The sequence below is a fragment of the Pseudopodoces humilis genome, chromosome 4, assembly GCF_049639895.1.
Source record: "Pseudopodoces humilis isolate 2021_Gansu_Grassland_sample_001 chromosome 4, ASM4963989v1, whole genome shotgun sequence".
Lineage (NCBI taxonomy): Eukaryota > Metazoa > Chordata > Aves > Passeriformes > Paridae > Pseudopodoces > Pseudopodoces humilis.
The window spans coordinates 60,535,895-60,561,109 of record NC_142203.1 but is presented as its reverse complement, the minus strand read 5'-3'; the positions used below and the strand labels follow the sequence as shown (position 1 = coordinate 60,561,109).

Sequence of the window (25,215 nt, the reverse complement as noted above, 5' to 3'; positions counted from 1 at the left end):
ATTATTTTAAAAACATTAATATGTTAATCTTAGTGTCAAGTCAGTGAAAATAATGATTATCATTCAGAGTCAAGAAATTTTGGGGGGGACAAACAAGAGATAAGGTGTAGGTGTTTATTTAGCCAGTTTTCTGATGATCTTCATTTTTTTTTTTAGGCCCTGAAGATGTGTGCAAATGGTCTCCATAGGAATGAACTTCAGCTAAAGACATTGACTAAATCAGTGTGAATTAAAATGAGAAGCCAGGATTTCTAAAATCTTAATAGACATATTTAGCTACCTCTTATTATCTACATCCTCTTATTCAGAGCAAATGATCACAGATAAATCACAGATCTACATTTTGCACATGATGTAAAAATTGTGGAAATAATTGAACAGGAATATGAGGAGCATATAGACAAATTTTAACTGCTTGTCTTAATGCTCCTGCCTGCTGCTAAGTTTGAACCCTTGAATCCTCTGTTCTTTTAATCAATACAGGAATACAAAATGTGCCTTTTGTTTAGGAAGTCACTAGTACATCAGCTTCAACTGAAGTAAGCAGAAATGAAAAGCTTATGTTTTCCTGCAAAAGTGAGTGACCAGCAGTAAATTCTGGGTAATGAAAGGGGTTTGTTTCATGAGAGATCTCAGGCAGAGCTAACCACAAGTATGTGTCATTCTTTATTTATGGTGAAGTTGAGAGAGGAAAGCTAGTCTGCCTTTAACATTTGAAGGCTAAAAGTCACACTCAAAATATCTTCAAGTTATTAGTAAAATTAAGGTCCTTACACCTGCTATAATTCTCCAAATATATAAATACCCTGCTCTGAATATGTACCTCAAATATATAGTTCTTGCCATCACTAATGTAATCCAAATAATTTGGTACTTTTTAAAACAACTCATTGAGAGTCTTTCTAATTGATTGGTAAACAGGTTTATGCTGGGATGGTATTATCATTTAATGGCCTTAAAAAGCATAAAACTACTGAATTATTGAACCTAATTTAAATTCTACTCAGAGGCAGAAAACCCACAACAAATCTGTTCTTGCTCAAAATAATTTTTTGTTAATTTGCAGTTTAAATGTTGAAAGAATTTTCTGAAACCTGATTTTATTTATTTTGATGATATATCAGGCTTATAAGATACTGCATATTTTTATAATGGGAAATGTCATTTATTTCTTGAGCTGCAATTAATAGTATATTTTTTATTTCTTGTATTGCAATAATTTTCATTGTTTTCACCCTAACAATTTAGCTATTATCATTCAAAATAGTAGTGTTGAAAGACAAATAAGCAAATGAGCTTTTTATAAATAAATCATCTTGGGCTTATTTGTATTTTTCATCATTTAATATCATTTAACACAAACATTTATTTCCTGATTAAGATGCTCAGGACACCCACCATGTGGGGCTCTGAGCAGCTGGGCCTAGTGAAAGGTGTCCCAGCCCATGGCAGGGGAAGTGGAACCAGGAAACTTTAAGGCTCCTTCTAGACTTCTATGATTAGAACTACAGCAATACCAAAAACTGGGCATCAGCGTGTTTTACAGCATTTTTGTCTGAGAAAAATCAAAGCAAAAAACCCACAACCCCAAACAAAAACCTTACACAGTTTAACAGTCTAAAAAATTCAATAAGGAAATATTACTTACCCTGCATATCCCCGGAGATTCTGGCCTTTTTATCAATTACTTTGGTAATTTCCACTGATATGGAAACCTGTTCTTTGCATGCCTGTTCAGACTACTGTCCTTATTTCATTGAGGACACTAAACTGCAGCTAGGTGTTATATAATATAAAAGCCTTTTAGGAATTTAAAAACAGAGTTCAAAACATCTTTTCTTCATTTTTCCAAGAATGTGAGCTGTATACACAGTGTGAAAATGCAGGACAAAACATGTCAAGTATTTTTCTTCAGTATCATAGACGCTTCCTTGCCCTGCTCATTGAGGTAGATGGGTTCATTTTCATGCTATTGTCATTTCCTTATGAAAAGGAATAGTGATTTATTCTGTTCCAGCATGGGGAATGATCCACAGGTCTCTGCATGGGCCAGTAGGAGACCTGCAGTGCTCAGAGAGCACTGTGAGGACTGCATTTGCTGGGCTTTGTGCAGGCTGCAAACCCAGCTGCAGCCAGACAGTTACTTAACTCTTCCAAAAAAGAGTATTAGTTAACAAAAGCCTAAGGAAGTACAGGGCAACCTTTCCAGCTTTGGCCTTTTCTTCCAAGCCTTTACCTTCCTTCCCAAATCAAAACTTCACTAGTCTTTGAGAAAAACATGTGCTATGACAGAGACTGAGTGCACTGGGGCCAACATTTAAATTTAATGTGGCTTTGACTAGAGTCCAAAATGCCTAGCAGAATACTTATACCATAAACTGATTCAAAGAGGTAAATATCATACTATGGCTCTGTTATTTTAGGAGAACCTTCAACATCAGCCTATTTGTCAGAGCAAAGTGAAATAGTCAAGACCCAAATGATCGTACCACCACTGTGGAAGTCCACGTGTTCAGGCAGGCTACCTACCCTCACCAGACTCAGAAACTGGAGATTATAGGGATGGGAGAAAGTGGAGGAAAAGTGCAAAATGGAAAGTGGAAAGCAAGGAAGGGTGAAAGGTGTGAAGATTCATGTGCTGTGCTCATGAGGATGTACTCAGGCATCACCATAGGCCAGCCATTCATTTCTCCCTTCCTCAAGGACATGAGGTGAGTAGATTGCTTGGCTGCTGGTATTTATTTTTACTTCATTCTTTCAGCATGGAACTTCAGCTTGACAACACTTTACTCTGTCCTTGAGTTCATACTTTTTCAGACTTTAAGTCTGGTTAAGCATGTGAATGTCTTTGGGTCTTGATATTTAAGAAAGGCTTAATCTGAAGATTCAATTTGAAAACTTCCAAATAAACAACAGTACAATGATGTTCCCATGTATGTTTTTGCAATACTTAAGCTGTGCACCAGAAATGTTTTCTATTCACTCTGCCTTTTTTTTGTTACCTTGGTTACTTGTTAACCTACCACAAGCCATCATCAAGGCAGATCTTGGCCATTTTCTTGTAAAGCAAAACATTTGTGACTTATTAATCTTCTCACAAGAGGGAGAAATCTGATTTCCTCAGATATCTCCTCTCACTATAACACTCTGTTTTAGGCTCCTTTCCTACTTCAACTACCTTTTCAAACATAGACATCAGCATCAAAAACCTGTTCATTTTGCTCCCATCAATGCTGCATGGAGATAATACTTCTTTCTTAAGCTACTAGAGCCAAGGATTATCCTCTTTGATCTAACACACTGGGCTGTAGATCAGGTTAAACTGATCAGGTTTTCTACTGTCATCTGCATTCATGTGCAGTTCTTGTTCAGTGTTCTAGGAAGAGGAAAAACTCCATTTTGTCCTTTTCCTCAGACATGGTTATGTGTGAATGCAGTTGGAAGTCTTCCCAAAGTCCACTCTCCTCTTGCAACTGAAGAACAGAAAAGAAAAAAAATGGAGTCAGAAGGGGGAGAAAAAAACAAAAACAAAATAACTAAGAGTACCACAAGAAGAAGAAAGGGAGGGAGCAGCGTGTAGCAGTGTGTTAGTAACATCTATCTTTGACAATCACAGAACAGGTCTTAAAACATTTCCTCACTCTTCAATTACCTAGAAAAATACCATGTTACCAGGTTCCTTCTGTGTAGCTGTTTTACATTTCAGTCTTTCAATATATGAAGCACTGTAAGTCATTGAACTCTGAATTGTATTTCTTGCCTTCTAGCTTGTTTTTCCATAGGAACCACCCCTGTACAACCATGCCATCTGCCTGTCTGCCTCCCAGCTCCAACTTCAGCACAACATCCAACTTCAGCCAAGATTGAGAGAGGTGCCACATTCTCAAAGATGCTAAGTTATTACAAGTTCATTGGAAAATTAGCAGGCTAAAAGAGGAAAGAAGCCAAATTTAGTGTCTCATGGTGAGTTAAAGACAGATCCAACTCAATGTTTCTTTTTGAACAGGCAGCAGCCATCTGGCCAGTGTGTAGGCACATTTTGGCTGGTTTGTCAAGACACAGAATCACAAAATCACAGAATTATTAAGTGTGGAAAAAATCTCCAAGTGCACCTTTGACTGATTACACCTTGGCAACTAGACAGTGGTACTTAACACCGCGTCCAGTTATTTGTTGAACCCTTCCGAGGACATTGATTCCACCACCTTCCTAGACAGCCCATTCCAATGTTTAACAAACAAATCCATGAAGATATTTTCCCTGATGTTCAACCTGAAACTCCTTTGTCACAGTTTGAGGTTGACCTCTCATCCTGTCACAGGTTGTCTGGGAGAAAAGGCCAACCCCACCTGGCCACATTCTCCTTTCAGGCAGTTGTGGAGAGTGATAAGGTCACCCCTGAGCCTCCTTTTCTCCAGACTAAACACCCCCAGCTCCCTCAGCTGCTCCTCACAGCACTTGTGCTCCAGACCCTGCCCCAGCTCCCCTGCCCTTCTCTGGACTCACTCCAGCCCCTCAGTGTCTTTCCTGCAGTCAGGGCCCAGAACTGGACACAGCACTCCAGGTGTGGCCTCACCAGTGCCCAGGACAGGGGGACAATCCCTGCCCTGCTCCTGCTGGCCACACTATTGCTGAGCCAGGCCAGGATGCCATTGGCCTTCTTGGCCACCTGGGCACAGCCTGGCTCATGTTCAGCTGCCGTCACCAGCACCCCCAGGTCCTTTCCAGCCACTCTGCCCCAGCCTGTGGCACTGCCTGGGGTTGGTGTGACCCAAGGGCAGGACCCAGCACTGGGCCTTGTTGAACCTCACACCATTGGCCTCAGCCCATTGATCAGCCCAGCCTGTCCTGAGCCCTCCCCTACACATGTAGCTCTGAATCAGCTACAGGAAACACTGAATTTTTCTGTGTTAAGACTGGGGGGAAGGAGCTGAAAGTGAACCTGAGGAAGGGCAGAACCAGGGCCTAAATTTGTCTTGCCTCATCTTCCACCAATTAATATTAAAAAAATGACCACCTTGTTAATAAGAACAAGGAAAGAAAAATCACTGGTATATTTTGGACTTAGTACAAGATCATCAGTGGCTTTAGCTAGTTATCTCACTATAAAGAGTACCAGCACAGACAAGACACTGGGAAATTCCATTAAATCCAGAAAAGTCAATGAAGAGATAACACCATTACACAAACACACCTGTTATGCCAACTTTTCCCCATGCATTGTCATCACCTCACACCATCCTTAATATATGTAAAAGATCACTGTGCAGAATTAAATATTTAAGCTGATTAAATTTTATATCAGCTTCAAATAAAAAAAACATTTTTATTTACACTTGATATGGGGCCTTTCTTTGTTCCAATATTTCCCCTAACCTATTTGTAGCTTAGACATGTGTAGCTCTTTGTATTGCCTTCAGATAATAAGTACAGAACCAGGTTTTGAAATGCACTGACCTAAGAAACCTGATACAATGTCACAAGGGATTCTGCACCCTTATGTTATTATTCCCACACTCAAAAAGCAGCATTTAATAAAAGTTCATATTGCACCAAGTTTGGGCAGTGTTCTCTGAGGGCTCCTGCATCTTTAAAAGCAAGTCAAAATAACCTCTTGCAAAGTGGTTCCAAAACAGCAGGGGTGATTGAACAAAACAGCAGTAAGTGTGATTTTGTGTTGTACTCATCTGAGAAAGAGACTCTACCATGGTGAAATCACATCTGCTGCCAGCTGGGCCCATTGACTGGATGTTAGAGAAAACAGTAGAAGATGGAGCAGCAACTGGAAAACAATCTGTCAAGATGAAGAAGACAGTTGAGCATATCCCATCAAAACTTGAAAACCAAGTAAGCATTGTTGCAAAAGCAATGGGAAAATATCTGTTGGGTAACTGCTGTGTGGCAGTAAAATGTAAAAAATTTGCTCTGCCTGGGGCTGCAGGAAAGTGTGATGATATGATTTATGTGAGAAATGGAAATAACAACAAAAAAGAAGTGGTAAAACAACTGGAAAAGAAAAACCCTTGGTATTAGCATCTACAGGTGGTTGTCTGGAGAAGAAAATCAATGCAATGCCTTTGTTGTAGAATACCTGAATACTTAGACAAAAACATGCTGGGAGTTAGTGGCTTTACATGAAAAAAAAAAAAAAATTACAAGTAAGACCAGCAATGTCTTGTGTTATACACAAAGCATCAGATATCTGAAAAAAAGTTTTCATAGTAGCTACTGATACAGGCCTGGAGCTGCCTGTGCCAAACAAAAGGAACAAGGTCTGTGTCATGAAAGAGGGGCTGGCTCCCAGCTGTGGGCTGCAGGACAGGGCCAGTCTCCATTCTCCATGGACTGCCAGCACTCACCAGTCAGTGACTCAGGTAACAGCTAAGCCAGCTCAACAGTTCTCCCCAGAAGGCCCTGGAGGACCGCCCCCCCATATTTTCCCTTGTTTTTTGCACATACTAATGGAAAAAGAAGAACACTCACCTGGCTTACTGAAGTCTTGACCCTAGTTCTCTGAAGAGCACCCTATGTGTCCTCTTGCTCCTTCAGTATTTTTGCAAAGAGCCTGTATGGCTCACAGGTTTGGACTCTCTTTTGGGAGTGGAAGGGGACATTTTCTCAGTCAGAGACAGAAGGTTTAAATCTGGATTTCCGCACTATTACATGAATGTCCCAATCATCACCCTTACCTAAGTACACCAAGCCTTTCTCAGAGTATATGGGGTTTGCAAACCTAGTGGCAAGATGTAGGCTAGAGCTGGATCACTTGAGACCATGAACTGGCAGTCTGGGCTCTCTACTCCATCACTCAGCAGAGTGCAAATCCAAGGCAGGCCCAAAGAAAGGCCACTCTGATTTCAAGCATTCCAGTAAAACCAGGCACTGTCAGGACTCCTACAGGAGTGTTGAAGGTTTGGTGAATGCTGGTGTATATCATCAATATGCAGGTATGGTGATTTCAGGTCCCTGTTGTTCTTTAACCTCAGAGTGAAAGAATTCACTTGATCTTCCTTTTTATCAGTGGCTATGACCAACCCATGGGATTTCACAGGCTAAGCAACACCCTAGTGCCAACAGTGCTTGGTCCCATTACACCCCAGTGTGAGACACCTTGAGTCAGGTTTGAAGGAGCAAATTAACACAGAGAAGTCCCTTTCAACCAGAGAGGCTACAGATTTGCCGTGTAACTATCCACGTTTCCAGCATCCATTTAATTTTCAAAGAATGTAGGAGTCCTGTTTGTCTGCCCTAAAAGCAAGAGAGGCCATGCCATTTCCTGTGTCTGTGGAATCTTCAAAGGCAGTTTGCAGAAACTTTGAGTCAGGCATCTCCCTCTCTCCGTATCACATGCTTGTGCGGAAGCTATTAGTCACTTGTGTCATGTATTCTAGCATGGGTCAAAAAGCTGTGCTCAGTGAAATACTTTGTAAATATAAATATCTCCAAACAGGAAAACAACAATTTCCATGCCTCTATGGAAATTTCAAACAAGAAAATAAAACACCTTTTTGAGATACTTGCTGGATCCATCTTTGGTATTACTTAAGCACATGCTGTCAGTATAACCAGCTGGATGATCTACCCACACAGCATCCAAACACATTTCCAGTTACAGCTGCTCTGCACTGCCTAAAGAAAGGCACTCAATCTCAGTGGACTCTGCATTGGCTTTACAAACAACTGGCTTTATCGTTTTTGCTTTATTTTGTTTATTACATCAATAGTTAAGAAATAAACAGGTTCATGTCTTGCATACCAGAAAAGAGTGTGAAGACTAAATAAATTTTGCTATTTATTTCAAATTATTCTACAGTTATCCATGTGTAGCAGGTTGGTGTTTTTTCCAAAGCAGTAAAGTTTGGACAAGTTGCCAATTGCAGCCATGCTATTCCTTGAAATACACTTATCAGCTCCAAGAGGTTTGGAGCTACAAAGACTTAAAACATTTGAAGAACTAGGAATTTTCTGTTCCAAATTCTATGCACATGAACATATTTTTATTGAACTTTCCCATAAAATAAACACATATTGGTGACTTCTGGCCAATGGGCAATTAAACCACATAACAGCTCCTTAACAGAGACAAGTGAATTCCTAGGCATTCAGACTTGTTAAAGAAAAATTACAGCACCAACAATGGAGAATGACTTAAACTATCACTGAAGTAATGGGGAAAACTGCATTCAATATGTACATCCATCATATACAGACTGTAGGTCTAGTGCCTGGGAGTAGATGCACTGTTTACAATTATTCCAGTATCTGACAGAGGGTCTGATTTACGTATGTGCTTATATGTTCTTCTTCTGTGTTTCTTAAAAAAGGTTTTTTTATAAGGAAGTTAAAACCAAAGCAGAACATGTGCTTACGTGTTTCTTAGTTTCCCTCTGCTCACAGCTGCCAGCCTGAGACCTCCAGCAGGGTGGCAGAAGGGCACTTGTGAAACTAGATCAGGGCTCCACTGCCTGGCAGCCCCAAAGAGAAACTCCTTCTTCCACTGCACTGAGGATGCAGAAGAGGACCTCTCTGTGACAGCAGGAGGAGTGCAGAGAGGCCAGGCAGCAAAGACTCTCGCCCTCTGTCTGTGCAACAGCCTAGTGGGACATGAAATAGGCTGCTAAATGTCCAAGGTCTGCCAAGCACAGCACAGGCTGAGCTTGGTGTTGAGGGAACAAGCTTCTGCTTCCTGAGCTGAACCATGAACCCACCATTTTACAACCTTTCAGACTTTCTGGGGAACCAATGAAATGGAAATGGGTTTCAAGGGCTTTTATGTTTAAATTGTGGGTTCAGATTAGAATAGGCCATGACAGAGATCAGTGGTGACCAACCATTAACCTTTCTCCTTGCTCTTGAATGGCATGCACAGAAGTACTTGGTCCCATGCTCATAACCAAGGGAGATGTCTCAGAATCCCAGAAATCTGTACCATAGCAAAAACTAAATGAACCTAAGTGCTGCAACGAGGAACAAGGTGATTTTGGGAAGGAAAATGGGCACTCATTGATGATTATTTTGCAGCATTCCTAGAAGTGTACAGGACTTTAAATGGCTAATACAGATTCAGTGAGACAATCAATGTCTCATTCAGACAGTCAATGAAGAAGGCAGTTGTTCTAGTTGATTCATCCCACTTCTGCTTACTTCTACACCTGATCTAATCTTATCCTAGTGGTGCTTTTCAACAGTATTTTGTGTAGTCACGTGTAAATGAGATCAGCTCTCCAGACACATTAATTTCTTTCAAGGATTAAGCTCAGGTCCATTTTTGTCTGTGTAGTTATCTCAGTGCTCAAAATCAAGACCTCTGTTGCCTTACTTATAAATACCTTTCAGTATCTGCAGATTGCTAGATTTACCATTAATTGCTTCCAATACAATTATCAAAATGCAAAGCAAGTTCATACTGTTCCTTTCTACATTTTGCCCAAGACACTAGGGTCACTACAATTCTATTTTTAAGGTAAAATTCATGCCAACAGACCTAACATCTGAATAACACCCTAGGCAACTTAACTCAGCCAGTCTGGGTGGTGGTTATATAAAGGACTTTAGTGATCTGATCTGATAAACTTCACAACTGGGCTTTTGAAAGGATCTTCTTAAGTCAAAATTCAAAATGTTCATGCCATAGACAATTTATTTCTAATACAAATAATAGCTCTTACCAGCTGCAGAGGGAAACAAAAGAAAAGGCAAACTGAGCTTCTGGGTCTTGACACCTTTCTCTCAGCAGGACTCTCCTTCTAGGAGCAAAACTTACCTTGACACTTTTCCCAGGCAGTGTGGCAGATCATAGCCTGCTTGTCTAGGACACAGCCCAGCACATCACCTTTGCCCTTCAAACAAACCTATGGATCTGCTTCCAAATGACCTTCCCATTTTTAGAAACTCCATCTAATCCCAGAAACCTTGCCTCTGTAATCCTCCTATCTCCCCCCGCCTCTCCAACCAACCCCTTCCTCAGCATTCACTGCCAGCAAAGCACCTTCCCAGGGGCTTTGCATGTCTCAAAGCAACTTCCTACCTCTCCCTTACAGATGCAATTTCATTGATATGTACTTGAATATGACATGCAAGCTCTTGGTTACTCGTTTTTTATTCTCTCTAGAAGTTCCTCACCAATGTGCTTCCATGCACCATATCTTCTACCTATTCAAGATAAAGTGTATGAGCTGGAGCAAATCACTGTGATCAGTCACATGTTTTACATTGCATAAATTTATTCTGATCTATTGCCTGTGTTCTTGCAAGGAGTTCTGACTCTCCCATCCCAATGCTCAATCTGTTCCTCCTTTGTTTTTTCCCTACAAATTTATGTAAACTAATGCCCCTCTCACTGTGAAGCCATGCAAATGTTTTGCAGCTTAAACCTCAGTCTGCAAATAACTTCATGTCTAGCAGTGCCTACCAGCGTGTATAAAGCATTCCCACAGAAATAACCAAGCAGCAAGACTGGAAATGAGGAAATGATCACGTAAAGCAAGCATTTTACCATGCAGAATCTCCCTACAAACAGATGTAAAAATATAGATTTCACCAGCAATGAAAGAACATTTTGTTCTGGGACTGCATTTGGGATATGCAAGCTCTGGCAGGAATTATTTAGCTTGAAATGAGTGAAGATAAATTAATACAGTTTCCATTGAATATGCCAGGACAATTATTTTCAGCCTGTTTAAAAATATTCACAGAATGTACTTCAACATAGCATCACAAGGACTGACTTGACAAAAGTGGTGCAAAACAGATTGGAGGCCTCATAAGTAGACCCTCTGCTGAATCTAGAATTGTAGAAGATAGCAAAGGCTACTGCAGTAAAACTTGCAGCTTGTCCTCACCCATATTTTAATAAAAGGAAAATGTAAAAAGTTTATGACTATTTCTGAACTATTTTCTCTTCTTTACAAACCAGTGTTTTCTGAGGTGTAGGAGGGGGACACAACTCACCACTGCTGACAGATTTCTGTGCACAGGGCACTGATTCATGGCGTACCGGAAGCTGCTCCCCAGGGCAACCAGCATTTCTGATGTCTCAAGAGGAAGTTTCTTACCTCAGTTTACAGGAACAACTACAAACCAGCTAAGTTCTGTTTGAGAAAAAAATATTGGGTTGAACAGTGCATTTGGTGTGAGGCTGGAGTGAGGGGGTACTTTTGATCAAGATGAAAATCAAAGAAGAAACAGCACTAATATATTAACATTAATGTAATTAAGAACTTGATATTTTAAAATCAGGTGCAGTTAAATAACAGAAAATCCTTCTGAAATAAACCCAATGCAGTCCTGTTTGAGCAAGTTCAAATCAATACATTTATTTTGATATTACATTCCTACAAGTGCTGGATATGGCCAGGTTAGGTGCACAATGAGATGTCCCTACTTTTCCAGCCACACACACTGAGCTGCACTGGGCACAGCACAGCAGCCACTCCAGCACATGTGCAATTTAAAAAATACAACATTAGAAAACTCTGAAAAATGCTGTTACTGGCACTGGGATTCTCTTGTGTCTATGCACTTCACAGATCTTCAAAGAAAGCACAAAAACATTAAGTGCATGGATTATAAACAAAAAGTTTATTGATTTTATATGTTTTCAAGGCACTTTCATATTACAGTTTAGAACTCCATTTGGTATAAAGGGGGATCCTTCAGAAACCTCATCTTCACTACTTAAAACACACAACTTCAAGGCCAAGGGAAACAACCAAAATATTCAAGCCAGATTCTGACCATAAAATATGTGCATTCCTAGAATCTCAAAAGAATCCATAAGCATGAAATGGGGTGGGGTTTTTCACATTTTCTAATTTGGTTGTAATTTAGGAAACCCAGTATGAGATTCATTCTAGCTAGTTTTTATCATCTCAAATCTGGACTAACTAAGCCAGAGCAGACTGATCTCAGCTATATTAAATATCTATGTATGAACAAGATAAACCATCCTCTGCCAAAGGCGATTCTGTACTGCCCAAAGGGAAAGTTTAACATAAACAGAGTTTTTAATTTTGGGGTTTTTTTTCCTAGGGATTCAGGGTGGAATTTTAAAGCTAAATTCGTATATAGTTATCAATTACAATATTGCCTCTGCATTTTGCATTAAACCAAGTGATCACTGATCAACAATAAACTTACATTCATGTAAAGTTTTCATCAAAACATTAAATAATATGGCAGGTACTCTGGCACAGCTGTCTCACAGCAGCAAAAACTGAGGAAGAAAACTGAATGCTGGCACACTTCCCTGATTAATTAGGTCTTAAGGCTGATTTTAACTATAGAAACAAAAAAACAAAATTGAAAAATACCCCCAACCCACAATGCTTTAAAAATTGAGCAAAATGCACAAGATACAATCCCATCATGGCCAATCTACTTGAACTGAACATCTATTGTCAACAAAAACCATTCTGGAAACAGAGCAAGATTTCAGCATAAGTCCCTTATGCTAAAGCCAAAAGAACCAGCACAAATTCTACCAACTTTTTTGACGCTCTTATTTAGTAATTTTTTTTTCTTACCACATAAATGCTCAAACTCCAGAACGGCCATTCAATTGTACAGTTATAATTGCACTGCAGTTTTTTTTACTATTATGTCATGGTCTCATTTTCTACATTACCAGCACTACATTAGCTCTATGTTCCATATCCACCGCACACTGAACACCACAAGTTCAGGCACACCTGTCTTTACACCAATACACTCAACAAAATCTCATAAAGAACACATTTCATTTCTGTATATTTGTTCACCCTGTCATAAGCTGACAGTGTGGATTTTGTCACCAGACTCCAGGAGTCATTTCAGCAGTGCACTATTTTTGGTATCAAACTGTAGGCACACTGCTTGGTAGGATTTGGAGCATGAGGAGTCTTTTGCTGTTGACAAGAAGGTCTCAGAACTAGAAAAATGCGAGGCAGGCTTCTTCATGTGTCAGGAAAGTGCTGAGATTAAAATTCTTTACTCCTTCTTAGAGTGTGGGCTGGAGAAGGTATAAAGGGATCAGGCTGCTGCTACTGTCTAGAAGGCATTGGAGGCAGGCTGCAGCTGACAGCTGGGATCTGGAGGAAGTTGGTGTCTGCTTGGTGTTGGTAGAAAGGGTCCCAGGAAATAGCACGAGACATACAGCTTCCACGAAGAGTGAAGGGCTGTCCCTGTGGCGGCTGCCAACACCAGCTCTCAGGCTGAGAGTCACTCAGAACAGACCCAGAGACCTCCTTTGGGAAAGCAGAAAAGGTCCCACCACACAGCTCTACAGTGACCCACCCGAGACACCTGAACACCCAGAGCACTTTACGCTGATCGCATACTTGAACTCACACACTGGCATCTCTTCAAAGTTCAAAAGGTTCATCTCTTCAGTTTCTAGTGCTCTAATAAGTTGACCCTCTGAAGATGTGGCTTGTATATTTTCCACTGACGTGGACTGCACTTCTTAAAGTGGGCTCTAAAAAATGCACTACAATCATGTCTGCCCATAGCAGAGGTGGAAAAGATGAGGACTACCTCCACTGCTCCTGTGTTCAGCTCCCAAAATACAGCAGCAAGCACAGTTTACATCTGGCCCTCCTTGTGGGTCAAAAATTCCCATAACTGCAATCTATAAATGACAGAAATACACTTAATCATCAACAATTTAAAAAAACCGTCCAAAACAAAGTAGTGTTAAATGAATAACACCAAGGATCTTGAGGTCAGTAAATTCATTCTATAAAACAGCAGTACCTAAATAAAATTAGGCCTAAATAAAAATGGTATTCCAGCGTTTACTGAGACGGTGCAGTGCTCAGATTGCTGAGAACAGTGTTTTTACAAAGAGGCTAGATGAAAGGAGTAGCAATTTAAAGGTGAAAAGTAGATGAGAAGTTCACTGTCAATAAGAGACTGGTTATGATCACAGTGCCATCTCCTTGAAGACAGTTCATTCTTTGCAGTCAACGGGAATTTTATTATTTGTTCTCAGTGGAAATAAAATTGTGCCTTAACTGGAGACTGCATATCATTACTGATCTTGTATTTCCAAAAACAGTAAAATACTCCCTTTGCACAGAAATCATTGCACATTTTATCACCAGAGCAAAGTTGGAGTATGTAGTACTTCACAGTAGTGTAGAAGACATATTTTTTCAGTGTTCTGGAAGATGAAGGGTAAACTGTGAATCTCCAGAAGAGGCTACATACTACATTTGCAGGATTGCTTCTGTCAGTAGCTCCAGGACACATAACAGTATGCAGCACAGGACTTGATTCTACTGCCATCTGCTTGAGTACATAGGCTCCAGAGAAAATTTTGCTTGCTTCACTGAAAGCAGAATTCACTCCTTTTTTCAGGAGCTGGAAATTTTATGCACATCTGGACATAATCTAAGCCTAAAGGTAATTAAGCAAACAGGCTGACTTGACAGATACTCAGTTTTTACCATGTGGAGTAGAGGTGGATGGATTTTACCAGTTTTCAGACACTAAAGGCTAGAGTCCAGTATCAAATAAGGAAAAAAGAAACCAAAGGAACAAACAATATCTCACAGTATTCCACCCTTATTCAGAATTCTTATTCACTGCTGCATTGTTCTTGCTGAATTAAATTCTGGATATCCAGTCCAGACACCTATCAAAATATTCAGTTTTGTTTCTTTAATATTGGCCTCTGAACAGCCTTCAGGTCAAAATTACATTATTGAAATTAGCACCATGGAAAAATTACTTACTGAAACAATTTTAAGTTCTTCAAAGAGAAGTAGTGATTCAGAAGGAATAGAAGACCTTTATTGCAAAATTAGTTTTTTTCTTTAAAAAAATGCAACAATTCTATTAAAAGTATATAATCCATGATAGAACATTCTATTTTACCTGTCATGGGAAATAAAAAATACTGCATACATGGGGCGCACTCAAAATCCATGAGACCAAATTCCCAACTGAATTGAGAATTTTGCTGACATACCAACTGCAAATCTTCTACTACAGCCACTGTAATCAGTAGGATTATTATTACTATTATTATTATTTCACAGGTATTTAGATTTCATCTAACACACAGTGTATCATTTGGCCTATAATAAATGAGTGTAATAAAGAACAAATTACATGTCAACAATATATATTCACTTTTCCATACTACATCAATTAGCATCACCAAAATTGGTGTAGCTATACCCAGTACTGATTGTGCTTCAAAGCTGGGTTTGTTTTTCGACAATATTGGATCATTTCAGGATCAAGATTTAAAAAGCTGTTTTTCAGATACCTTTCTGTAGTTGGAGAAACCACTGTAGGAAGCAGCTGCTCATGTTTTATTGCCATGAATGTTGAGGCTGTACTTCTCTCAGCCCCCTTCAGGAGAGGAGTCACTGTGACAGTGGGCACAGTCAAGCTCCGTTCCAGACATTGATCTGCACTACTCAGGATTGCATCTGTTTGACTTTTGACTAAAGGTTTTGTCTTCTCTTTCTTCTGACACATTAACAAAATGCACACAGAAGTAACAGCAACAATGAGTAGCACAGACACCAGGACCAGGGAGATAATGATGTACCAAGGGTTGTTTTCACCTGCCTGCACTCTGGGACTCCCAGCATTAACCTGGTTTGTAGTCTTCAACTCCACAGATACACTTGTTCCCACTGCCTGATTTAGCAGTGGACCTTTCTCATGCAGGTTTCCCCAGTGATTCTGCCCATGCCACATAGTTGGTTCAGTCTTCTGTGGTGCTATTGCAGGCTCTTCATTCTGTGAGAAGGCTGGTGCCTCATCCTTTGGGGTTGAGTGAGCCTTGAAAGTGGTTGTGCTGGTTACAAAAGGCACTTCTGTTGTAAAACCCTGCCCAAGTGGAGGACTGTTTGGCACAATGGAATACTGAAAACAGCCAATAGCAGGCTGCACAGCATCTGCCCTGAGTATAAATGTAAATGAGTCATTCAATAGATCAATGCCCGTCATATTTGTGTCTATGTCCAGAAGCAAAACACCACTATCAATGTCAGCCTGGGTGAACGTCTGGATGTCTTCAAACATATCATCATTTACAAACCTTTTCTTTACAATCCTTCCATGAGAGGGAGGCACTATCACTTCAAATCTAGGATTACTGTGTGTCAAATTGGCTAGCTCAGAAGCATCCAGGTCACTGCTTCCAAATTTATAAACTGCTTGATTTGAAATCTGCAGGTCAGATACAATTTGTACTAAAGGCTTTGCTGTGATGTTCAGCACTTGTCCTGTTAGATTGCCTTCTGCAGTAAAAAGCATAAACTCCAGTACTTCACTGGAAGCAGTGAGATTTGTCAGGTGGTAAGAGAGCCTTCCCAAGTACAAATCTGACTGCTCAAATTTAGTAACCTGCTCATTTCCAATCATGAGGTGCCCATACTTGAGTGGCTGAGTTATTTCATACATAATATTAGTGCTTTTTCCATTTGTGACAGCTGAAAGCTGAACGTCAGTAATAGTGACAGATGTCTGGCCCTGCGGCAGCACAACATTGGTAAGGTTGACTAGGACAGGAGTAATTGGTGTGACTTCAAGACTGAACAGTTTGTATAAAGGGCGATGTTTACCATCAGTCACACTGAAATAAAACACCCCAGAAGATGAACTTCCATCCTGGACAAACCAGACTTTACCACTGTCAACATCAGCTTGTGTGAAATCTTTTATAGAGACATTGAGATTGCTTTTCATTGCTAAGTAACCGTTATTGGGGTTACTAACAATGGTGTATTTCAGCTCAGCTGGGGCATTATCTAAGTCTTCAACTTTCAGATTCTCTGGCCCCAGCACTGACACATCTCCCTGCAGGACTTTCAAGTGCAATCTTTTAGTCTTCAGCTCTGGAGATTGATCATTCACTGGGAAAACAGTGATATTAAACATTTCCTCTAAAACTTCGCTATGGGGCTTTGTAGCAGGCTTGCTCTTTAGGTTTAACCAAACAGCAAAAGTGAAATTGTCATTTAGAGATTCAGAATTATCATGTATGTATATAATTCCAAATTTGTCAAGTACATATTGGGAGAAGTTAGGCTTTTCTTTGGTAATGTTTTGCTCTCCAACAACAATCATGCCATGTTGGGGTAAAGATAGAACCTGATACCAGACTTCATACATGGAGCGCTGTACATCAGGTAGCTTTATCAATAGGTTTGAAGCATCTAAATTTGTTTTGTTGATTAATACTCTACCTCCTTCCTGGACTGTGGCACCTGGCAGAAATGAAAAGAGAATATTAGAAACTGAATAGTTTATAGTTGCACTATTTCAGAAACTACATATCAAACACTGATGATGCTCAAAAAATTTTCTCCTTTGTGGTATCCTTATTTCCACATGTCATGGCTAAAAATATATTACCACTATTTTTAAAATACAATCAGATATAAGAGACAAGATCTTTGACTGATGCATACACTAAGAATAAAGAAATACCAGTATCTCAAAGCTTCTGATAGTGTTTTTCACCTACCATTATAGAAAACTAACTATTTTATACAGCTGTAGGAAGCATCAAACATATGCAGCTACCTCATTTCTAAGGGTGCAGTGAATGCAGCTTTACAAGCTAGTACCCTTCAGTATTCTGGTCACAGCTTACTGAAAAGAAAGAAACTTTTTTTTTGTTCATTCTTCAATGGACCTCTGGCAGATCCAAAACAATTTTGAGCCCAAACAACCAAGTATTTTACCTGTATTTGCTAGAAGACAACTATTCTGATCATGCCTGTCAATTTCATATGAAATGACAACATGGAACATCTGGATATCCAGAGCTGATGGTGGAGAGGAGACTGTAAATGTAAAGAAATCTTCTGCACTCCAGTCAGCTGACTCAGCATGTAAATGTTCATACATGATCACACCTTCATCAACCTATTCCAGGTAAAGAGAAGACATGTGTTTAAGAGGAAGGTGATTATAAATAGAGGAGTGTTAAGGACAGAAAAAAATATCTTGAGAACATTGTTCAAAGAGACCTTTGTACCTTAGTCCATGTACAGTGTATATAGAATCATAGAATTGTTTAGGCTGTAGAAGACCTGTAAGATCAAACCCAACTGTTAACCCAGGGCTGCCAAGTTCACCACTAAACCATGTCCCAAATAGCCACATCTACACATCTTTTAAAATACCCAGGTTGATGATTCAACAACTTTTCTGGTTCAATACTCAGCCATGTTTTGCATGAGGAAAGGTATCCTACTATTCCATTTAAACCTCCCCTGGCACAGATTGAGGCCATGTCCTCTCATCCTACTGCTTGTTACTTTGGGCAAAGAGGCCAACACTCACCCGGGCACAACCTTCTTTCAGGTAGCTGTAAAGAGTGATAAGATCTCTCCTAAGCCTCCTTTTCTCCAGGCTAAACACCCCCAGCTCCCTCAGCTGCTCCTCACAGCACTTGTGCTCCAGACCCTGCCCCAGCTCCCCTGCCCATCTCTGGACTCACTCCAGCCCCTCAGTGTCTTTCCTGCAGTCAGGGCCCAGAACTGGACACAGCACTCCAGGTGTGGCCTCACCAGTGCCCAGGACAGGGGGACAATCCCTGCCCTGCTCCTGCTGGCCACACTATTGCTGAGCCAGGCCAGGATGCCATTGGCCTTCTTGGCCACCTGGGCACAGCCTGGCTCATGTTCAGCTGCCGTCACCAGCACCCCCAGCTCCTTTCCAGCCACTCTGCCCCAGCCTGTGGCACTGCCTGGGGTTGGTGTGACCCAAGGGCAGGACCCAGCACTTGGCCCTGTTGAACCTCAAAGCACTGGTCTTGGCCCATCAATCCAGCCTGTATGTACACTGAAATTATCCTGCATTTCTCTTAAGAGAAAGATGGATTCTGTGTTGCCAGAAAAACTCCTGAAATTAAGTGAAATGTTACTGGGCATGAGTGCTTAGTAAAAGCCTTATATGAAGAGCAGAAATACATATAATACTGAGAAACTATCTCAAACTAGCAGTGGATATGGTGATCATGAGCTCAGATAGACTGTACTTTTAGTAAATCAGAGTATCATACACCTAGTGTTTTTTTTGTAAGAACACTGTTAGGGCTGGCTTACTTGTCTTGAAAAAGCATATGAAAAGCTGAAGGCTGGAGAAGGACTTTAATGCAGTTATTTCCTGCAAATAGCAAAAGATACTTGGTTGTTGCACTATTGGTAAGGTTGACTAGGACAAGAGCAATTGGTATGACTTCAAGACTGAACAGTTCAAAATCAATCATTAACAAAAGAGACTAGGAAAACCAGAAGAAAGTGTAATGACCACTGTTATTTACAGTCACTTATAAGCAAAATTTGATGGAACTACGTAGTGTAAAATTTCTACGTCACAGGAAGATGGGGATTCCTAAAAGACAGGAAACAATCAGGTTTGTCCTATCCCTGCCTGCATGGACCTTGCAGGTCATCGTACTCAAGGAACTTAATCAGTCCATTCTGAGTAATAAAGTTTCAAAGTATTGCAAGATACTGAAGTAAACCTCCAGAGAAACAAATGCACATACAAGAGAAAACCATTTATCTCTTTAGACGCCAAAGCAAAAGGCAGTATTTTCATATTATTTCTCATCATTTTAATTGAATTTTAACTGAATTTTAAGATCAATACTATAATACACTGGAACTGTAATAGAATTCCTAATGACAGCAAGACTGGAACACTTACTGAATCTTATTCAGTAGATTCAGCATCTGGTCTGCTTGATAATTCACTCACTGGCCTGGAGGGATGACAGTTACAACTATTAAATCTTTGGCACAGCAACAGCTGACCAGGCCTGCATGTGTTAGTTTGTGCCAAAGAGATCCCTGACTGAGATGGTGCTGGTTTTAAATTCACTATTTTAACACACGCCTCATACTCTGCAAACACCTTGAAGTGACTCATTAGTACACATTTCTGTCACATATGCTTGAAAGATGTGAAAAAAGAAAACAAAGCCCCCTTGCTGTTATCACAGATGAAGCATTTTAGCAGTACAGATTCTGAGGTGTGAATACAGAGAGACTGAATCCTGAAATTACTGCAACAGCCCCCACTGAGATCACTAGGCTAACTGGGCTTTCAAGGTTTTCATAGCAGCCTCACAACTATCCCAATTTTTCTCTAAAACATTTAGACTGATGTGATAAAATTCTTTATGCATATCTCCAGGTTTCTGCTTTCCCTATACTGATTAATTCTTAATGGCCATTACAGGACAAACAAAAAAAATTTAATTGCAAAAGGGTATGTTAGGTCAGGGTTAACTTTCCAAAAATTCTCTAGGACCTCAAGCTGAGACCAGCAAATTTTTGTAACAAATACAGGCACAATACATATCCTTTACATTGAGTGGTATTTAGTATAATCTTAACCGGTTGCTTGTTTGGGGTTTTTTGACTGCAAATCCATTCTTATGTCTGGGCTTAGAACAGAATGGAATTGGTAAGGATTTCTGTGTTTACCTCTGCAACGACTCTATATAATGAAAAAGCTGTGGCTTGCTGCAAGATGAAAATATTTCCAAGATATCACAGTTTTTCTCTACTGCAGAGAAAAACAAAAAGCAAACATTATATTGAAAAACTCCTGTGTTACTCAAATTGTTAAATGTGCAAATAATTTTCTTATATTAGCTGAACAACATCTGTTCAAGAAAAATGCCTTGGAATGTAAGTTAGATTTTTCTTTCCTTTGGCAACAAAGCAATAAACCACAGGGCATACAAAAGAGTCCAGTCCCTTAGCAAAAGGAGTAACTACTTTTCCAAAGTGAAATTTCAAGCTCCTCAACACAGAATTAAGTCAATGAAAACCCACAGACCTACACTAATGCAAAATTTTTTTCAATTTTCAGTTTTACAAGCTTATTACCAAATACTTTACTCTCCATTACACGGAAAATATACAGCGTTTGTAACATAAATGCAATTTTCTTCACTCACATTCAACTTCCTGTGATTACAACACACTGGACTGAAAGTTTACTTAGGATCCTCTTTCTCTCCCTTATATCTCATTCTCTACCAGAATAAATAGCACGCTTGTTTGGATACTTGAATTCCACCTGCAAGAAGTCATTTAGCTCTACTAGTTCAAAATTAAAATGGCCAATAGAAATATCTCCAACAGACAAGAAAAGCATACACATTATTTCAGCCCAAAACCTTATACAATTTACAAAGTTAAAGGGAAAGTTAGCTATACATTAGTAAAAACTAAAGCTACAGAGAATAAGTGACATGTTCTGACATGGTACTGTCTGATAAAGACACATAATGGTCATATCCATAGGAAAAAAGAGTTACACTTCAAAACCTTAGCTGAAATGCTACCTGTTTCATATAATTCCCATAAAAATCATACATTTTGGGATGAGAAGGGTATAGTGTCATTATACAATTCATCTCTTTCATAAAACTAGACAAAACTCAGCAACTTTTGAGACAAGACCAGTAACATAGTGAGATTACATGTTTTTTATGAGAACAATTCTGTGTTCATCTTGATTTATAAAGTCCACGTGGAGACCCATTCTACAACCGTCCCTGGTCAGGTTATTTCAAAGTCTGATGACAACAAATTAAAAAAAAATCCTTTTTCCAGGTGTTACTGCCCAAGTTTCAAATTCTGGCCAATATATTTTCTTATTCCTTCATATACTAAATCTAATAGCTACATTAAAATCTGTAAACATATGTTTTCCCATGAGCAAAGTCAGAAGACTGACCCCATTTTATCTCCCTTACTTCAGTTTTCTGAGAATAGCTTAATGCATGCTGAAGATACTTATACCTAGATTCTGCACACAGACAAGTAATTCCTTTTGCAGAAGAATTTTTCCATCAAGTTACATAAGCTGCCACGTTTTAGTCATTCAATAAGAGAACCTGTATCACAGTTAAGACACTTTAAACACTTAGTACCACAGCCAATCCAGTCAATAAAAGTCATCTTGGAGACACCCATGAGGACTGTGTACAGCTGAAATGAATCTGATACTTGGACTTTTCATAGAGAAAAAGGCTGCTCCTTCTGCCAAAAACTAAAAGCTTCCAACCTCTGACTGCTGGTTAATGGCACCAGAACAGCTCTTCTTGACAAATAGTGTTACAAGCAAAACAGTGGGAATTGCCAAGACCCTGCTAGTATCCAGGCAGAAGGGAACAAAGGCTCCTCTTGTGTTCATTACTAGATGCCAGATACTTAATGACATAGCAAATCTGGGTGATTGCACTGATGGGTCACATATGCCTGGTTACTTAACAGATATAAAGGGATCACATTAAGAATGAGCAACTGAGAAGTCCTCTGAAGTAACAATCTATCCCTCAACTAGTTGTTATAACGTAAATGCTTACCATAGATTGCGTAAAACTGAAGATTTCCTGAGTGGTATCAGAATTTACTCTGATCAGCCTTCCAAGTTTTGGGGAACTTACAATCACAAAAGTTATAGTTCTGTTTCCTGCATTGGTCACATCATTGGTTACAGCTTTCAGATCATGTTGTGAAATACGTTTCCTGGAACCTGAAAAATATCAAGTATAGGAAGAAGATTTAAAACAGCATTTTTTTCCAGAAGTCTAAGTTTTGAATGCACAGCTCACACTCTAACCCAGGTATTTTATACATTTTATAAGATCAGCAGGGTTTTTCTAGTTACCTTCTGGTTACAACCCTTCCACAGCTTTTTCAATTGAAAAGCCCATTAGTAGGATGTACCCTTGTTTTAAAAATGTAAAAAATGCACTTCTCTTCAGCACATGTAGTTGCTAAATACTGGTTTCTGCAAAAACTACCTGAAGTATAGAATAGAGATTATATAAGAAGTTCTGTTTCTACATCACATGTCTAGAACCGAATTCACACTGCAATGTTTTTGGTACTCCCAGTTGTGACAGAAGACATACATGATGCAACTGAGAGAAGCCTCAACACTGCAAAGCTTCTAGTGAACACATAAACCAAAATCAATTATTAACAAAAATACGCTTTATCAGTATGAAATAGGATTTTCATTACATAAAATTAAAATGTAAGTACTGAATTAAACAAACTAGGACGAACACCATGTAACAGAAATAACAGCCTAAACTGAAATAATGCATAATTTATTAAGATAGATGGAGACTGAGTTTAACAAAATCCTTTTAATACATAGCAACACACCTTACTAAGGTTACTACCTTCTGGCTTAAAGATTATGAAGAGCTCTCTGGCATTAGTCAAACAAGACAATTCTTGACACAGCTGGGGCAGTAATTTTCTAAAAGCTAGCTACTTCCTTAAAGAAAAAATAAAAAAAAATCTGGCTTCTTTTTGATGCAGTTTTAAGGTACAAAATCAGCAAACTAAAATTTATGTTCAATGATAATTTTACAGGAGCAAGATTACCATCACCCTATTGCCCCTGTATCCCCAATTTTGTCTCCATTTTCAGATTTTCTCTTCTCCTTGGATAACAAGCTTATATAGGTTTCAATACATAATTTCAAATACTTTATGGTAGTAAATATACTTGAAATCTGAAATATCAGTCCATCTTAACTAAAGCACTATGCTACAAGAATAAGACAAAATAACACATATGATACAGATAGATAGATAGATAGATAGATAGATAGATAGATAGATAGATAGATAGATGATGCTACAGTATTCAGAAGAAAAAAAAATATGGTAAGGGCAGTGAATAGGAATGCTTTGAAAGCCATTAATACCAGGAGTCTGCTTGTGCTCTGGTTCAAACAACTACTTTCAAACAGAATTGTTATAAGATCTTCTGTCTCTGGCTGTTTTCCTAATTTTATCTTTCCACGTCTCTCTGTGTCCATACTGTTTTGAAAAGTGAAGGAGTCTCCCAGGTCAAGAAAAATTCTCCCAGACAATATTTAATTGAAGAAGTCTCCCTCCTCTTCCTCTCCCTTCTTTTCATTTTTTTCTGTGACAGGGAGGGAGGGAACCATGACCTTGTGCGTACAGCAGGTGTGGTCAAGAATGTACAGCTTAGCATAACAGTTAATCAGACCACATAAATCTGCAAATGCAGTTGTTTATCAATAACCTGCTAGTAATGTAAATCAGGCCTTATTGTCTTAACAGAGTAGGACAGAGTAACATGGTCACACGGAAGTGATGGAAGTTACTGCTCCAATTTTTCATGACCATACCAGGGTATCACACCTGGTATCACAGAGCCCCCTTGATTCCTAACAGACCTGACCTTACTCACGGAACACCACAGGCTGAAATAGTCTAGAGACACAGACAACAAAGTCTATCATGCTCTTCTGTAAAACAGCATTTCCCCCAAACATAACCTTCTCCTTCACCCACTTCTAAGAGTTGAGAACATTCCCTGGCACCCACAGCAGTTCTCTGGTCTGACACCTCAACAGGGAGGGGAAGGTTATTTTCCAGCCAGCACACTGGGTGAAGGAAAATGAAGTGAGAACACTGCCTGTGTGTTCCCAATCACAGAAGGAGAGGTCACAAAAACTCCACCCCACCCACAGGAGACAGGAACAGAGAGGAAGAAGACATACAACAAGCACAGGTGACAGAGTAGGGCCAAGCTAATCAATTCAAGTAGAGTGCAACAGCATAATGTGCCTATTAATCTTGTTACACATTTTTATGGCCCACATTTAAGATTTGGAAAATGCTTTGGCATGAGCATTCTTCCTATCACTGCTAAAGAGTTATAAATCATCTCATCTATAGACTGATTAGACAGCTCTGCTTCCAGTGAACTACAAGTCAGGCTTACTTTCCTCAAATCAACTCAGCTCCTTCCTTGGTTGAGAAATTGCCTTCTTGAAGAAGCAAATCCTCCCATAGCATATACCTAGCATACAGCAGAAAAAGCTAATATATCTAGCAGTCAATTTTCTGCGTATATGAATAAAACAAGCTTCTGTTAAAACAGAAAAAAATCTATGAATTATATAAACAGATCTGGTATACCCAACACAAAAAAACAGCAGTTCACACTCTTATAAAATTGCAGAACAATATATTTGGGAGAATAGTTTATACCCAGTCATGAAGACATGGTAAACTCTTCGCAATAAATTCAATTTTTACTAACCCAGAGAGAAGATTTCTCAGGCTGGCTCAAAATTAACCTTTTTCAGTAGTGCTATAAAATTTAGCAGGACACCGGCTGATTTTATATACATATATCAATCATTTGGCACCCTTGCTGTTGTAATAGTCATTTCATGATGACAAA

General features: G+C 39.4%; 1 protein-coding gene across 1 annotated transcript in view; it reads right to left on the bottom strand.

Annotated features, from left to right (window-relative positions):
* Positions 1 to 14,889: 14,889 nt before the first annotated feature.
* Positions 14,890 to 25,215, bottom strand: part of LOC102108470 (chondroitin sulfate proteoglycan 4-like) — a 33,281-nt gene continuing 22,955 nt past the window's right edge. The window contains exons 8-10 of the mRNA XM_014259873.2: positions 22,340 to 22,509; positions 17,688 to 17,871; positions 14,890 to 17,207 (exon numbers count right to left, since the gene is read on the bottom strand). Coding sequence (XP_014115348.2) covers positions 15,157 to 17,207; positions 17,688 to 17,871; positions 22,340 to 22,509 — 2,405 coding nt within the window. The 3' untranslated portion in view covers positions 14,890 to 15,156. The remainder of the gene's footprint in view (positions 17,208 to 17,687; positions 17,872 to 22,339; positions 22,510 to 25,215) is intronic.